The sequence below is a fragment of the Erythranthe guttata genome, chromosome 8 (genome assembly GCF_056151865.1).
Source record: "Erythranthe guttata isolate IM_541 chromosome 8, IM_541, whole genome shotgun sequence".
Taxonomy (NCBI): Eukaryota; Viridiplantae; Streptophyta; class Magnoliopsida; order Lamiales; family Phrymaceae; genus Erythranthe; species Erythranthe guttata.
Window position 1 is genome coordinate 23,775,535 of NC_142540.1, and position 18,111 is coordinate 23,793,645.

The window sequence follows — 18,111 nt, forward strand, 5'->3', positions numbered from 1 at the left end:
ATGGTTGAATACGTAGTTCCGGCGGCTGCCGAAGTTTCGAATTGGATTCCTCCACCGTCAGTTTTACCGTCAAATATCTCGCCGTGGCTGATGATTCCACCCGCCTTTGAAGGCGGCAACGTGGTGTACAAGTTCTACAGCATCGCCGACGACATAGTATTCGGCCTCAAAGAAAACCCGGATTATCCGGTGCCTGATGATGATGCTGTGTTGGTCGGATCCTCACACGGTTGGCTAGCTCTGTTCAACGAGCGCAACCACGATCTGTTTCTGTGGAACCCACTCACCGGCCGCCACGTCAAGCTTCCGCCGATCGAAACCCTAGACTTGGGCGGCGGACGAGGTGTCGTATCCCAGGTCCTCGTATCCTGCTCGCCGGAGTTACAAGACTGCCGCGCTATGATGACGTACGGCCCGGAGGATAGACTCGCTTTCTGCTGCCCGGGCCGGTCCACCGGGTGGACTCAGATCGGTCATCTGTATCACACACTCGATGACTTGCATTACATACTCGACGACGATGAGCAGGACTGGGATCTAGCTAGGTGTTACATGTCATTTGTCTACTCCACCAAACACAAATTGTTCTTCTGCGTCACGCAATTCGGCCATTTCGAGGCTTGGGATCTTCGCAACCCTGATTCCCCAATGCTGACTCCGATTGATTTGTCCACGGACGAAGAAAATTACCCCATCGCCTCCCGATCCGAGGAGGAGCTGGAGCTTAAAAAGCTCTGCCGAACCGTGAAATTTCTGGTCGTCGACCAGAAATCCGGCGATGTTTTCCTTGCAAGGCGGTTCATTCTCGAACAAGTCGACACCAACGGTTCCTATGTGGAAGTAAACTACGAGAACTCGGTTACGGGTTATGATATGGGTTATCCATACAAAACAATTGGGTTCGATGTTCATAAATACGACGAGGAGAATAGAGCATTGAGATACATGGACGGAGGTTCGTTGAATGGGCTTGCTTTTTTCATCGGATTGAACCATGGGTTTGCGCTACCTGCCGCTGAATTCCCGGAATTGAAGCCGAATTCAATATACTATACAGATGTTCTTAGTCCACCGGAGTGGATTGATTGTATTTACGGGGGCCACGATTTGGGAATTTTCAGCTATCAAGAAGGTACGATATCCCCGTGCTTTTTCCCATGTGATGTCAAGAGCATAACAAGAATTATGCCCGTACCTACATGGTTCACCCCAAGCCGCGAGTAATTTTTCGATAAGTGTCTTTTGTTATACTATATAGGTAGGTTTCTTCTTATGTTTTTTCTGGATAATTCTCTTTTTTTTTCTGCAATAAGGATTTACAAATATCCATTTCAATTATTGGTAGGAGTTGAATAATACTGGAGTATGTTTTTTATTTATTTTGGTTTGTGAAGCTAAATAAATTGATTTTGGACTTTATTGTTTTATTGCCACACTCTAGCACCCATGATCCTCTTACTGCTCTCTCTCTCTCTCTCTCTCTCTCTCTCTCTCTCTCTCTCTCTCTCTCTCTCTCTCTCTCTCTCTCTCTCAATAAGACAATAACAATGACGTATATCATTCGTTTGCTTCTGCTATTTGATCGTTTTGTATTATCATTTTCCAGTCTTGTTTGCGAAAATTTTCGAGTAAATCCAGTCCTCGAAACTGGGGGCGACTAATCGATGATGAGATTTGTATTATTGGATCAAGACTTGTGGTTTCAATTTCAATGAATATCAGAGCTTTGTTGTATGACAATTTACAATGTCAAATACATAACCAATATGTAAAAGCTCCCCCTATGTTAATCTTAAAGACCAAACACCTTCATGGAATAATTTTTTTTGGCAAAAATCACCCTGTAATCAATAGTTAAAGCCATGCACCATCCTTATCTTTGTGTGTCATTCACTCGTTGTGTGTACGACTACTTGTACAATTTTCGTACATTTTGTGCGTGAAAGGACAAAATTGCCCCTCTGAATCAACACTCATGAAACAATTAAACAACGCCACCTCATCATCTTCTTCCAAGGACCCAAACTGCCCCACCCCCACCCACCTCCCCTCCTGCCAAGGCCGCCGGTTCGCCGGAAAACTCAAAAAACTTAATACAATAACCACGACAATGGCAAAAATGGAATGCATAACAGGAGGTTAACATCAGTTTTGGGGAAATCGAAGAAATGGATGGCCCCAAGAAAATGAGTGGAGAAATCTGGAATTGAGTGATTGTTTTGTTGATGAGAGAAGAAGGTTTATTGTTGTGGAACGACGTGTAATGGTGTCGAAATTGTGGATCATGACTTTGAATTTTTCTTTTTCTTGGAATAATTTTGTTAGGGATTGAGAAGTTTGGTTGGAGAGGGGTTTCAGTCCATGAACGGAGCCGGCGACGCCAGTGGTGGGGTGGGGTGAGGTGAGGTGCGCAGAGAATTAAAATCAAAGTGTGTGTATTTGTGTGTCGATGTGGTTTTTTTTTCATTTGGGGAAGAGGGCTTAATTGAAAATATTAGGGACTTAATTGAAAATTTTAAAAACTTCATTTGGATCATAAAATTTTAGAGGTTGGACAGTATTATCCAAGTGTTTATTCATCAGTTCATTAGAATTAACACAGGAGATTTTTGCATTTAACTCAAAATAATACATTACATACTGACAACTGCATTTTGAAGCTCATCAATAAATATTCTTTAATTACATCTTCTGAATCTCGTGATTATTTAAACTATTTGTCAAGAGATTTATTAAAAGTAAAAGATGAATTTCTAATTATACCCTTGAATCTAATATCTATTTTTAACTATTAATAAACGGGTTTTTTGCAAGAACCATCCCTGCATGAAAAACCCTCATGTTAAAACAATTAACAAGGATCTCCTATGAAAGTTAGGCTCCGTTTGATAGAATTAAGCGTTGAATGTTGAATACATAACTGAATGGTTAAGAACAGTGTCTGAATGTTTCATGCTGAACGTTTAAGCTTGTTTGATAACTAAAAAACCTATTGTATCTAAATAATGTAATTTTACTATACTAACCCCATACTCTTAAATATATATTTATTCATTATCAAAATTATCAATAATATATAAATAAAAATTCAATGACCATTTCAATTATTAATATTATACATTTTCATTAATAAAAACAACTGCGATCTCCACTCCAAGCCAAAGTCAATTTCTTCAGCTAAATCTCACTGTTAGAGGAAAGTCGATAAAGAGCTAGAGTCATAAAAAAGACGTAACTTATAACAATAACAAAAGGAGAACAAAAAAGAAGTCCAAAGGTTTTCACGAATTGTGCGATCACGGTGAGGTTCACAGACGTATATCTTTCGTGCATCACACGAGTGAAGTTGCACGAAATACGAAATCACAATCTAGAGATTAAATAAATTTTAAGGACGTTGAGAAACAATGAAGTAAGAGATGGCAAGTAATGATATGTTAGTGATGATACGTTGGACTTCGTCAAGAGAGTCTAGAGACCTTCATTCCGATATTGGAGCCTCATGTTGAATTGTTCAATCGTGAAAACTAAAATTGTGTTGATCAAGTTCTCAGTATTATTTATCCATCTATTTCTCATGGTGCTATGTATTTTCAATTTACTTTCAGTATATCCAGCATATAAAATATTAAATAATTAAAATAGCAAATGACTTCCAAAAATTCTCAATTTAATTCTAAGACTCTTGACTGACCAAGTATTGAAATTAGAAAAGAATTTTACAGTTTCATCAAAAATCGTATTTTTAAAAATTAAAATACTAAGCAAGTAGTGTCTTAGCCAAAAAGTGATTTTCTATAAAATACTAACTCCAAACCATGACCATATGTCAAATAAACAAAAATTAATTTCCTACCTACTGAGATTTGAAGATTCAAACATTTTTCAAACTGAAATTTCGAGAAATTTCAGATTAGCCCTTAAGATTCTTAGATTTACACATGCAACCCCAAAATTCCCAAAAACTCATTTTCTTTAGCCAAAATTCCCAAAAATCCGAAATATTTAAATCTTCAACCACCAAATACTTAGATTCACATATTATAACATGGATTAGACATGTAAGAATATATATTCCAAGATTAACACAAAGTTTTGATTTTTACACAAAAAGCCCTAATTTTTTAAAAGTGAAGCAATCTTTCAGATAATTTTGAAAACTTTTCTCCATAATATGATACTCTTTAATTGCAGCAAGAAATTTGATATTTCTTACCTAATACCAAAAAAGAAAGGGGTGTCGGCCAAGAGGAAAAACCTTCAAACGAAAAGATCACTTGGTGAACGCTCCATTGTTGATCATCTGATGCTATGATTATCACTTCTTCTTCTTGATTATTGATGATGCTAAAGTTAGATCACCTTAGATAGTTGAAGTAGGACGAGCTGGAAGAGCAGAGTGGATCACTGGCTCAGGAGCTTGATGACCTTGAGATACCTGCGATCATAGAATAGGTGAACTAGGCCGGGTTTGATCCGGCGGAAACCCCTCCGACGCTCAAGTCAGACGTGCTGATAGTAGAAATAGTCCAGAGAATACATTTAATAGTATTGCTCAGATAATATGACGTACCTTGAAGAATGAGTTGAAACATTTATTTATAGCTTAGATGAAAGCTTAGATGAGATTGTTGGGCTCAAACCTTATTTGAAAGTGATTGGGCCTCGGTGATTGTGGTTTTCAATATTGGGCTCGTAGCCCCGTAGGTAAATAAATTGTAAGCCCATTGGGTTGACCCAATGAGGCATATCAATTTTTATTATTACTAATAATGACTTGTTGTTCGTCTGCATTAATATTTCGAAGAAGTTGGTAGTTTCCGAACATTTGTTCATGTTCCTCGGAAATTATATCAACAACTTCTTGTGGGATTTGCCGTATGAGTTCGCACAGTTCGTCTGTATAATTATTTCGCACATTTAATTTGTTGCTCGGAAATGATATCAACAACTTCTTGTGGGATTTGCTATGAGTTCGCACAATTTCTCTATTGCTCTATCGTACTTTCGATTCCGAATTAATTCTTAACTGTTAATCACTCTTTTTTCTTCTCTGAATATTTCAAAATTTCAACTTACTATCACATGTAGTACTAATAAACTTGGAGAGAATGGAGAGCTGGGGGTTTGATTTCTGTGCTTTTATCGAGAGAGGAGCATATTTGAATAACAAATTTTTAAATATATATTTTTTAATTATATATATTATCATTTAATGATCAATTGCTAATTGAAGGTTGATAGTAAAATGTATTTTAAATATGTTTGTATGAAAATATAAAAAAATTAACTTATATATAAATCAAAACTTATACATGGTTTCATAAATATAACCCTATATTTTTAATATTTACACGTTTCCCCCAATTTTATGTATCTTTATTTTTGGGATATGCCGTTTTCCCATATCCGTCTCCCCGTTTTCCTGTATATATGGCTTTTGAGACGCGCTGCATAGCGAAACCTTTTTTCTTCACACTTTTTGCTCGACTTTCTTCATCTACTCCATGATCGGTTCCATATCTAATATTCCATATCTAATAATATGCCTGAAAAACACCTTTAAAAACACTGCAATTGCAAACATAAACGAATAAAATCCTAAAGGAAGCAAAATACGAAGAAAACGTAATAAAAAAAACTCTCGAACCATCGAACAATTACTCAACAAAAGAACGTATTAGTGCACTTTTTGCAGCACTAACAATTACTCCATCGGTTTCAAATTAATGAAACTAAGATTAACGATAGGGATACTTTAGTCACATTATATGCTTTTCTGATCTCTAAAATCAACACATATTTATTAGTTCTCTTAATATGTGTGCAACAACCAAAACGTCAACTATTTTAAAACGGACGAAGTATATCATTGTCAATTAATATACTTGATAGGGAAAATAACTAAATAAATAAATAAATAAATAAAGAAGTATTTTATTAAAAATAATAGTAATTAATAAAAAGAGGAAAATTAAAAAAATAAAATAGATTAACGAAATGAGTATTGTGCATGGGAGGAAGAAGGCAGTGGAAGGGCATTCTTTCTATCTCTCTGGATGAAGGGTATCTAATCTTCTTAGACTCAGCCTCCTCTTCTCTCTCTTCATCTTCGTTGATCACCGCCGCTTCTTCTTCTGCCGCCACTTCTCGGGAATTTTCTCCTCCTTCTCCGCCGGGCGCCGGCTCGTCTTTAAAGATCGGTTGGTCGTGATTAAAAAGATTGTATTCTCGGCACCTTCCGTAGGGAATATCAACTTCCGGGGCAGAAGGTCCGTTTACTAAACCGCACAATCCCTCACCAAGTGCTTCCGCTAAATCCATCGAATAAGGAGTTGGCTCGGACTATTCCATCGGAATATTCCACAGTGTACTTCTTCTGCCCCCCAAACGAATTTGTTGCGCTAAATCCATGAGACCGAAAGGTGAGTAACGTCTTCCCGGAACATTATTATCGGGATATTCTGTCGTCGTCGGGATATTCGTCGTTGTTGGAATATTATTATCAATGGAAGATATACGTTTATCCATCTCTCTCTCTCTCTCTCTCTTTCTAACAGGCACAAGTAATTAGGGTTTTGAAGTTGTGTGTATATATATAGATATAAATAAAGCTGTCTATTGGGGCTAAATACCTAACACGCAAGTGCACGTATCGCAAACAAGTAGTAAAAGTGGACTCGTAAGAGTTGGATGTCGAGCCCACAGGGAATACTCAAATTATTTAATCCTAAGTACCAAATTCTAACAATTATGATTTTTATCCAGCCTACGCAAGGTTGTCAAATATAATCAACTAAATAATTAAACTAATTAAGAACGCAAATAATCACGAGAAAATATCAATTAAAAACGGACCTAGGATTTCATCTTCCCCCTATGCAAGAATTGCTCACCCAAAACCCCTCAATTATGAAATATATGAATCTTGATTATTAACCCGAGACATTAATTTACTCATAACCCGCTGTCGCGTGTATTGTGAGTCTATTATTCATAAACAGTTCACTATATGTTGATGCAAACAAATTATGAATAAAGCATTAACTAACAAGTCTCGTAAATGGCTACCTAAGGTGATATCTGTATGTCTACGACACCACATGCAATTGACACACTCATCCGGTGAAAACTACTCGAGGGCTCTTATACTTACTGTCTAATTATCAAAATAGCTCTGTCGAGTCAATCCCAATAATCACAGATAAAGCACATAAATTGATCAAGTTCATGCACTAACAATCATAACAAGTATAAGAAATAATCATAAAACCATAATTGCATAATCTCAAGAAAACGGGTTCACCATCGCCACATAGGGTTCCAACAAAATCCTAGATTAAAAACTTAGCTACTCACGTTCTCTACGAAAAATATCATAAAAACATAAAAAGAAACAGATTAAGAAAAGATAGATGAAAGAAGAATTGCGATGAAGATTTTTCAATTCTCCGTCTGCGATTTTTCGTTCTCTCGCTCCTCTCGCTCCAAGGTTCGCTCCGAAAGTCCTCTAATTCGTGCTTGGTTTGGGCTTAAATAGATGTCCCAACTTGGTAGATGATTTTAGGTTTCCTTGTATGATTAAAAGTCCAAAATTGTCTCCAGCGTGTTTTGGCGCGGCCGTGCGAAAATCAGTGCAATTCTCACACGGCCGCGCGAGAATCGCCGAAACCTTCTGCCCAAGTTCTGCAGTTGGCACGGCCGTCCCAGTTTTAAGTGTAAATCTGGGACGGCCGTCCCGTGCTAATTTCTTCAGATTTTTGATTATTTCACTTTTGGCCCATATTTTCTCCAAAACTGCAGTTTTGACTCCATACTTTTCCAATTATTCAATTTGTACCTAAAATACAATAAATCAACTTTTAAGCACCAATTATCGTTAAATCACACCAAAAGCTTAAATAAAAAGGTACGATAAAGTGTAAAAATATAAACTTAACACACCCCCAAACTTGATCTTTTGTTTGTCCTCAAGCAAAAACTAGCAACTTTCATAGCAACACTTTCAACAAATGCCTCTCATCACATAGATTAATGGTCAACTTTCATTTTTTCAGAACTTGCAATTATCATGACAATCCTCAAAAATTTACAAGCTCGTAATTCAAAGATACGTATTCACTCACCATTGCTAAAAACCACAAACGATGCTATCGCTTCAAGTATCCCATATTTGTACATTAAAAATGGAGAAATTTTATGCTTACATAATAATATTCAACTCCAAAGACTCAACAAATTTCTTTACTCGGCTAGTATCAAATAATTGAGCTATTGGGATCATTGGGACTTTTTGGCTTTCAAATGTTGGGCTTTTTGGTTCGAGGTAGGAGGTATGGGTATATGTGGCTATGCTTCTTGAATTGAGGTGATTACGCCAAATTTTGAAAGATAGGCGTTTGAAACAATGAATTCACCTCTAAGGACTTTAATAAACTCGATTCTTAAGAGTTCAAAAGTTTCCACTTTTGCTCTTAAGACAATGGATCGAGCTTTCAAAACAATTCAACAACTAGTCCACTGTACTAACGAAAAATTGCCTCAACATCTTTCGTAGTGTCCACGAAGTCGAGCATAACTTTCTCATCCGGACTCCAAATAACCTGGTTCCCACGGCATAAGAAAGCTATTTCGGCTGGCTACAGTTGGTGTCCAACATCAAATTTCCAAATTCGGACTCGAACATGGTCAAAATTGGATTCGAAAAGCGATCATGAAAATACGTACTACAGTTCGAGGACATGAATGCGCATCAAGAAACATGCACAAAAACACACGCTATAAAAGATACGCACATAAGTAAAAGTACAAAAGCATGCACAAAAGTACTCACGCAAAAGTGCATTCGCAAAAAGAATCATGAAAACACAAACTTTAATCCTAGGACATTAATAAAAATCAACAAACATGCACAAACACACTCGCTCAAATGGACATGCAAAAACGAACATGTAAAAAAACATGCGCAAATGTGCATTCGCAACAACGTTCTTAAAAACACGAACTACAACACTAGGGATTTAATACGCATAACCAAACAACAGCAAAAGCACCAGATACAAAAGATACAGTGGAGTGTAGAAATAAAACTCTATGTTTACGTTTACGTGGATTTTTTTTGGATTAATTTATATTTTTATTTTAATTGTTGGATTTAATATCTTATAGGTACATATCGAAAATTAGGTGTCCATGAAGCAAAAATGATCAAAGAGTAAGAAAAGAGTTGCAATAAGGAAAATAAAATCAAATTAGAAGAGAGGATCCCTCAACATCTTTGGTAGTGTCCACGAGGTCGAGCATAACTTTCTCATCCGGACTCCAAATCAATTGGTTCTGGCGGCATAAGAAAGCTATTTCAGCTAATGGCTACAATTCTTGTCTAACGTCAAATTTCCAAATTCGGACTCGAACATGGTCAAAATTGGATTTTGAAAAGCTATCATGAAAATACGTACTACAATTCGAGGACATGAATGCTCATCAAGAAACATGCACAAAAACACACGCTAGAAAAGATACGCGCATAAGTAAAAGTACAAAAGCATGCACAAAAGTACTGACGCAAAAGTGCATTCGCAATAAGGATCATGAAAACACAAACTATAATCCTAGGACATTAATACAAATCAACAAATTAAACATGCACAAACACTCGCTCAAATGGACATGCACAAATGTACATGTAAAAAAACATGCGCAAAAGTGCATTCACAACAACATTCTTAAAAACACGAACTACAACACTAGGACTTTAATACGCATAACAAAACAACAACAAAAACACTAGATACAAATGATACAGTGGAGTGTAGAAATAACACTCTACGTTTATGTTTACTAACGATATGAAGGACACATGCTTGATTCCGTTAGTACTAACGAAAAATTGCCGGAAATAACTAAAAGTGTTTTTTTTTTTTTTGAAACATGAGGGACTTAATGTGTTTTTTGTGAACATGAGGGTTCAAATATAAAATCAGTATAAACTTGAGGGATGAAAACCGTGTTTTACCCGATTATTATCTGAACCTTTATTCCATGGGCAATAATTGCATACAATAATCCCTAAAATAAACATAAATAAATAAACAATTACATTCAATAATAAAGAGAAAAAAAAAAAAGTCTTTGTTTTCATAGGACCCTGTAGATTTAAAATTGGATATGTAGAAGTCCTTCATGGACAGGGGAATTTTTGCACATCACTTAATATTGTTAGACCTATTTTTCACCCACTTTCAAATACAAGTTGTATCACTTAGAGTTAGCTTTGTAATACCGCCGATATTTGGAATTCTTCGTCCAGACGTTGATTGTGACTCCAAACTTATATATATATGGCGAATTACGTTCATTCCCTGAGGTATCATTAAATTACGAAACACCCCACTTGTTGCATAACTACAACCACCCCTCAACTATGTATTGTTTTACTTATCCACTCTTACAGTGTCAAAGTTACCGATCGAGGGGGTGTTCATCCGGTTTACAAACCTACCGAATTGAACCGAACGGAAATTTGGTACATGCCAATTACCGAACCGGCAATTCGGTGCGATATTCATTTTTATTTTATTATACATGTAATTAAAGTATTTAAACTAAAATTAATTAAAAAAAATTAAAAATATCAGATTTTTGATAAACTTTTGGTAATTCGGTAATTCGGATATTTACCGAACCGAACGCTAAACAGTGTGAAATTTTGGCGTACCGAAATTTCGGCACAATTTTTACCGAACGAATGCCCCTAAATTTATCAACTGGAGGATTTTTTTTCGTTAAATAATACATAATTGATGGAGGTGACTTGTAATTCAACCTTATCTCAAGCGGTGGCCGTAATTTTGTAAGTTAAAAATTGAAATATCATTAAGAATTAATTAGGGAAATAGTTTAGTCATCTCATGTAAGTCAACAACCAATTTCAATGTACGGAGGCCGGTGTTCTTTCTAAAACTCAACATAGGGTTCCTTGCAAAATTTATTTTACACGGGGCGTTTCTTGGCAATTCGAGATTACAAGGGGTTTTGTGCAATTAACTCATTATTATTGCAACACCAAAAATTCTAATGTAGAGACCTGCAGGCTAGAAACAGGTCTATATATCTTGCAAAGTTAGAAATTTATAAAAATCAATATATATATTAATTTTCGAAAGTCCTAGTAAACGCGTATAATATGCAAGAAATTAAATTGTATTGATCGTCGTAATGGAAAGACACAAACTAGAGAAAAGAGCTCAAAAGATCGAAAGGTAAAAAAATAAATTATTTCAACAACAATCGTGAATGTCGTAATGGAAAGACACAAACTAGTAAAGAAAAGAACCCAAAAGATCGAAAGGTAAAAAAAAAAAAAACATTAATTCAACAACAATCGTAAATTCCTCGCCTAATAATCGAACCTAGCTTATAATTGTCTCGATCAATTGCGATGACGTAATATTATCTTTCTGGACGAAGGGTAACTCGTCTTCTTCGACTTGGAATTTTTCCTCATGACTTGCTCATGCAACTTTTCAGCAACCTCGTACATCTCTTCTCTCTCTTCGTTTTCTCTCTCCTCTTGATCATCTTCTTTGATCACCGCGGCCGCTTCGTCGGAAGTTTTCTCCTCCTTGTTCGATTCTTTTTCGGGCACACCTTGGTGGTAGAAAATATCAACTTCTGCCTGAGAAATTTGGTGAAGTACTCCGTACATTCTTAAACCAAGTGCTTCCGCTAATGCCATGGAATACGGAGATGGAATATCGGGAGCTGTACGTTTAGCCATCTCTCTCTCTCTCTCTCTCTCTCTCTCTCTCTCTCTCTCTCTCTCTCTCTCTCTCTCTCTCTAATCAGGTTTTTCTGAACTTGTATATATATATATAACAACTTGGGATATCTGATTGATTTGGTTCACAATATCTTTCCTATTTGATCTAGATTTTTAATAACTGAAATTCCTTATTTTGTGTTGCCTTTGGTACGATAATTGCTAATTAGATGTAGTTGGAACAAATTATTCAGAATCTTGTAATATAACAATATGGAAACTTCTATGAATGACGTAGGCGCGTGCTCTTTAATTCTTGATATTCTAAATTCTAATTAAACCAACAATTAATTTATGAACTTTATCAACATAATAAAAAAAAAATAATAAAAAAAAAAATAAAAAAAAAAATTATGGAAAGTGTAGGATAAATTTTCCATTGAGAAGTACTAGGTTTCTTGTAAGGGCAAATTGCATATAACTTCAAGGAGGAGACTCTACACTTGTATCTAGATCAAAATCAGTTCTATAAAAATTACAACAAAGCCCATCATTTAATTTCTTACCTACAAATTAAAATACCCTTCAAAATATAAATTTATATTCATTTCATCCATAATATTCTAACTTAGTAAATATTGCACATTGACCCCTGGTTTTTTTAGATATATGACATTAACTCCCGTTTTCACAATTTTTGGAAAACATTTTGACTACACGTACATTATTTACTAATATTTAGACATTATTGATAACTAATTAGTAAATAAATTTATTTATTCAACAATTAATAAGGTTAATATAGTAAAATCGCGTCATTCGGATATAAAAGACTTCTAATTACCGAACAAACTTAAATGTTCAACATTCAATATCCATATATTGTTCTTAATCATTCAGATGTGTATATATTCACATTAATATTGTTTCTAGGAAATATCACTCTATATTAGTATAATTTTTTTGAATATTATAAAGAAAATTATAACTAATTAAAACATCACATTGTTGCTTCTACAAACTATCACATTATTTCTACAACCAAATAAATTATAATTGGCAGTTTGTACCCGTAAATTAGATGACTTTCACATTTTGGGTACTTAAAATTGAAAAAAATGTAAAATGCACCCTTCAATTACCAATTGCTTGGCAAAGTGTACCCTAGTTCATCTTTGATCCCTTGAAATGTAGCATTTTGGCACTTTGCACCATGCAAAAAACTAATAACACTTTTCACCCTCTAAACGCAAGGAATCATTTACAATGCACACTATGGATTGAATATTTAAAACTTAATGAAGGCAATTTCATATTTTGTTGATTTTTTTTTTTTATTAATTTCCCAGGTGCAAAATGAAAAATTAAATTATTATTTTCTTCTACCTCCAACCCAATTTCGAGGGTATAAAGTGCGAAATAACAAAAATCTCATTGAATTACTGAAAAACTATATTATATTTCTTACAAACAAAAAAATAATTCTCACTAAATTATTCGTTTGATGGATCTTTCATTGTAATTGGTGAAAATATTTGGTATAGATCTTTGGAAGAAAATATAAATTTAAAATAACTTGATAATATAATAGCTGAAAAAATATTTTTTATTTTCTTATAAAATATTTTTTTGTGATCAAAATATATAAATTTTAAATATGTCGATGAAAGGATTAATGAATATACAAATTTTGATTTGAAATTCAACCTCGAAAAGAATTACAGTAAGAATATTAAATTACTTTTATGAAGTTTAAAAATTCATTAATTAATTTAATAGATATGAGATAATTAAGTAAAACTAAACTCAAAATATATTGGGAATTTAATATTCTCTATACTTGATCTGCAGATGGAGAGGGGCGTAGTGCGATGGTACAGCTTGTTCTGAATCAGCAAAGGGGACTGTTTGCCAATTCTGCAAATCAGCAATTTTCCAACTTTTACCTAAATAAAGAATAAATAAAAAATTGGAAGTGTGACCTTTTGATATTGCACATGAGCTAGCTTTTTATATATTACATTTAATAAAAAGTCCATTCATTAAGATGTTAATAAATACATTATAACCTTCATAAATCAATACTCGATAAATTATTAATCTTGCTTAAATAATAACTTTTTTTTTTTGGCAGTGGCTCAATAAAAACCTACTAAATTATTAGTTCGATAATTTAATTATTCACTAATTAAATAAGTATAGTTTTATTAATCATGACTGTGTTAATTTATGAATGTTTAACTGTGTACATAAATAAAGTAGTTTTGGGTTATAAATTCACAAATCATATATATACACGTGGACTTGTGCAAAGCGTAATTTTATTAATTCTTGCGTATTATATAATCTTACAGAGCCAATTCAACAATTATTGCATCTTCAATAAGTACTCATGATTCATCGTGCATGTAATTGAATCTGCGTTAGATTCGATAATCCAACTAGAATTATCCTCATCTTGTGGCATTTTGGTAAAAAAAGTATAAAATTGTTCCAACTATATAATGAAGTCAAAAATATGTATTTATATGTGAATCAATCAAATATTATATTATGAAAATGGATTTATGATGAAATCAGGCCAACCGAATGAAATTAGTACTTTCAGAAAAGAAAACATATTCGGAACTGATTCCAATTATGTTCTAAAATATTTTTGGAAAAAATAAAAAGAAAATGTTAGCAATCGTGTAAGAACTTGTTATAAATTGAAACTCTCATATCGAGATCAACGGAAACTAAAAATTGTCTTTTTATTCTAAGCGTGACTTTCGAAAAATTTAAACTTGGAGTATTTCATATCAATTTCTACCTGAAATGTATAATTTATGTTGCACGGACACTTCTAGAAGGTGAAGAGTCTCCGTATCCAACACTTGGACACTCGGACATGCCCGGACACAGCTCGGACACCTGTTTCGGGCCTTGTTCTAATGTCGCTAAAAGTAGGACACCCGTGTGCAGTGTCCGCAATTTAAAAAAAAAGTTGGGACACGGCTCTTGTGTTTGAAGAGAAAGCCCTAATAAAAAATACGCATTTTCTTTTTCTCTAACTCATATTTCCTCTGTCTTCTTGAAAGTCCACTCAAAAGTCCAAAACTCTAGAAACAACAGCGATCAAGAACACGTGCAACAAGGACGAGCTGTTCTCTTATGCAATTTGGCGACTTATAAATAAATTTTTACAATTTATACATGTACCCCTATATTTTTTGAATTTATAAATATACCCCTATATTTTTTTATATTTACGCATATCACCACGTGTGCGTATCCTAATTTTTTCGAAATGCCGAATCACCATATCCGTATCCGTGTATCGACGTGTCCACGTATCCGTATCCGTGCAGCATAGGACCCTAATAATTACATTTTCCAAGAAAAGTTCGAGCGTCCCACAAAAGCTTTTAAGCTAAATTATTGATATAAAAAGAAACTTTTTCCATGCTTATTTAAGTACTTATTACCCCTCAAACGCAGCCATCAATATTTCATTGGCATATCATAATTCATAATTCATACCATGGAGCCTGCAAATAATTGTCTTCTTCTTCTATTATCATTTTCTCTTCTATTTTTCTTCATACCGGCGGCAAATTGCTCGCTGGATTCTTTCCTCTACGGCGGCTGCTCACCGTTAAAATATACACCCGACTCCCAGTACGAGTCAAACCTCAACTCACTCCTCACCTCCCTGGTCAACTCAGCCACCTACTCCCCCTACAACAAGTACGCCATCATGGGACCCACCCCGCACGACGTCGTTTACGGGCTCTACCAGTGCCGGGCCGACCTAGCCATGCCCGACTGCGCCACCTGCGTGGCCCGAGCCGTGACCCATCTCGGCCCGCTCTGCTCCCAGACCTGCGGCGGCGCCGTGCAGCTGGAGGGCTGCTTCGTCAAGTACGACAACGCGTCGTTCATCGGGGTTGAGGACAAGACGGTGGTGATGAAGAAGTGCGGCCCGTCGGACGGCTACACCGCCGACCAGATGAGCCGCCGCGACGCCGTGCTGGCGGGGCTGAACGGGGCCGGCGGCGCGTACAGGGTCGGCGGGTCGGAGGACGTTCAGGGGGTGGCGCAGTGCGTCGGGGACTTGAGCAACGGGCAGTGCCAGGACTGCTTGACGGAGGCGATACGGCGGCTGAAGGCGGAGTGCGGCGGCGCTGTGTTCGGGGACATGTTTCTCTCCAAGTGCTACGCGCGGTACTCCACCAGTGGGGCCCACGCTTATACGAGGTCAAACGACCACGGTAAAGAATACTCCCTCCGTTCCCTATTAACTGTCGTTTTTAGCTTTGAACAAGTATTAGTAAACTCAATAAATGTGTCTTGATTTTAGGTAAAATAAATTAGAAAAACTAAAATAACCTTGATTATTTAATGATGTAATAAGAGAGTTAATATTTATAGTTGAATTAATAAGGTTAAAATAGGAAAAAATGCATTTAATGCAGTATTGAAAATATAAACTGACAGATAATATGAAACAAAAATATTTTAAAAAAGAGACAGTTATTATGGAACAAAGGGAGTATAATATATTTTGTATTTATAGATCTTTGATTTAAATTAAATTTTAATTAGAGGAAATGCTGATTATTTTAATTAACTAATACTTTTTATTTACATTTATTAATTAATTTATAGGTTCCTCCCATAGCGATTCGGAGAAGACATTTGCAATCATAATTGGATTATTAGCTGGGGTTGCACTGCTAATCATCTTCCTTACTTTTGTAAGAAGGATTTTTGGGGGAAATGGTAAGTAGAGATCAATAAAAATAAAAAAATAATAAAATATATATATAATAATTAATTTTACCAATTTTACGATTATCATTACTAATTGTGGAAAAGGAGGGTATTTATTTATTAATTACAAAATTCTATGAATCTTGTGATGGTTATTATGCTATCTTGTTAAAATATATACTTTCTTTGGTTTAAAAAGTCTCTTTTGAAATAATATTTTGCATTATTTTTCAATTTAGAATAAACAATGTTTAATTAATTACTATATTTCAACTTTTCCTTAGCTACTCCTAAATTATTCCAATAGTGAAAAGAGAATTAATTGCAACTGGAATATCCATTAGTATTTTTTTTTTCTTTTTTTGGTATTTGCTAAGAAAATGATTAATTATGAGAGAAATAACTAAAAATGTAGTTAATTACGACATTTTATGCCATTGTTATTTTAAAGATCTGCAACTATATATATATGATCCTGGACACCTAAGTAGGGGAGTAAACGAACCGAGCTCGAGCCGACCTTAGCTGTTGGCGAGCTCGAGCGTGAACCCTTTTGTGTGTGTGTGTATGTGTGTGTGTGTGTGTGTGTGTGTGTGTTTTGTTTATCTATTTATTAATATTATTATAAAGTATAATTAAAAATCGAAATAAAAAAAGCTTGTAAGCTGGGCTCGTGAGTTCACGAACAAGCAGCTAGACTCATCACAGAGCTCGAGTTCAGCTAAAAAACATTGAGTTCGAACGTTTATCGAGCCAGCCGAGCTCATTTACACTCCTACACATAATTGATTAATTGGATTATTACTTTTGCTTTATTGATTCTCTTTATTTATCACCTAATTGATTAATTGGATTACTTTTGCTTTTTGCAGGTAAATAAATAAAGAAATTAAAGGAGGGAAAATTAGCCACCCTTTTGAACCTGATTTACTTTAATTTGCCTTTTCATTTCTGTCCCAAAAGGAAAAAACTTTATGTAAGAAAAAGATAAAAATACAAACTTAGTAGAGAAGGGATTGTAATTTAGGCAATTGTCATTTCCACCCCTTCTCCACTTAACAAAGTTTGCCTTGTCTAATGTGAAGAAACTAAAATGGTATATTCTTTGTTTCACAATTAAACTACATTTGAATATTATCTTTATGTAATTTCTCCTTTCTAGTAATACAATTGTATTTTTAATTGGGCTAATCGAAATTCTATTCATTTTTTTTTATTGAACTAGATCCACTTTGTTATTTGTATTTGAAAGACCCCCTTCAACTTTTTATAATTTCATTTTACCTTTTATATTATTAGAATTCCTCTCCCCTCTTATTCAGTACTTATATATCATTTTATTTTCTACTTTTTTACTTTTTTTGTTTTGATAAATTTATTTTTTTAATAAAATTCATTTTTAATAAATTCATCTTTGTTTTTTTTAATAAATTAATATTTTTTTCCTTGATAGATTTACCACATCATAAACAACTACAAAATTACAATAATCAACTATAATTACTAAATTGTAATCGACTACAAATTTCAGTAATCAACTACAAAATTATTACACGACTACAATTTATAACAAAAACAACTATAAAAACACATCC

General features: G+C 34.6%; 2 protein-coding genes across 3 annotated transcripts; both read left to right on the top strand.

The window, feature by feature from the left end:
• Positions 1-1,224, top strand: LOC105964930 (uncharacterized). Its single transcript, XM_012989437.2, has one exon. It carries the CDS (start codon positions 1-3, stop codon positions 1,222-1,224), a length of 1,224 nt encoding a protein of 407 aa, XP_012844891.2.
• Positions 1,225-15,233: 14,009 nt separating this feature from the next.
• On the top strand, positions 15,234-17,731 carry PDLP7 (plasmodesmata-located protein 7). 2 transcript variants are annotated; one of them, XM_012989897.2, is made up of 3 exons: positions 15,234-16,014; positions 16,412-16,525; positions 17,389-17,731. In XM_012989897.2, exons 1-3 carry the CDS (start codon positions 15,285-15,287, stop codon positions 17,394-17,396), a joined length of 852 nt encoding a protein of 283 aa, XP_012845351.2. In that variant the 5' UTR covers positions 15,234-15,284; the 3' UTR covers positions 17,397-17,731. The 2 variants fall into 2 exon arrangements, with proteins under 2 accessions (XP_012845351.2, XP_088678593.1); XM_088822467.1 differs by lacking the exon at positions 17,389-17,731 and having other exon boundaries at positions 16,412-16,533.
• The last annotated feature ends 380 nt before the right edge of the window (positions 17,732-18,111 follow it).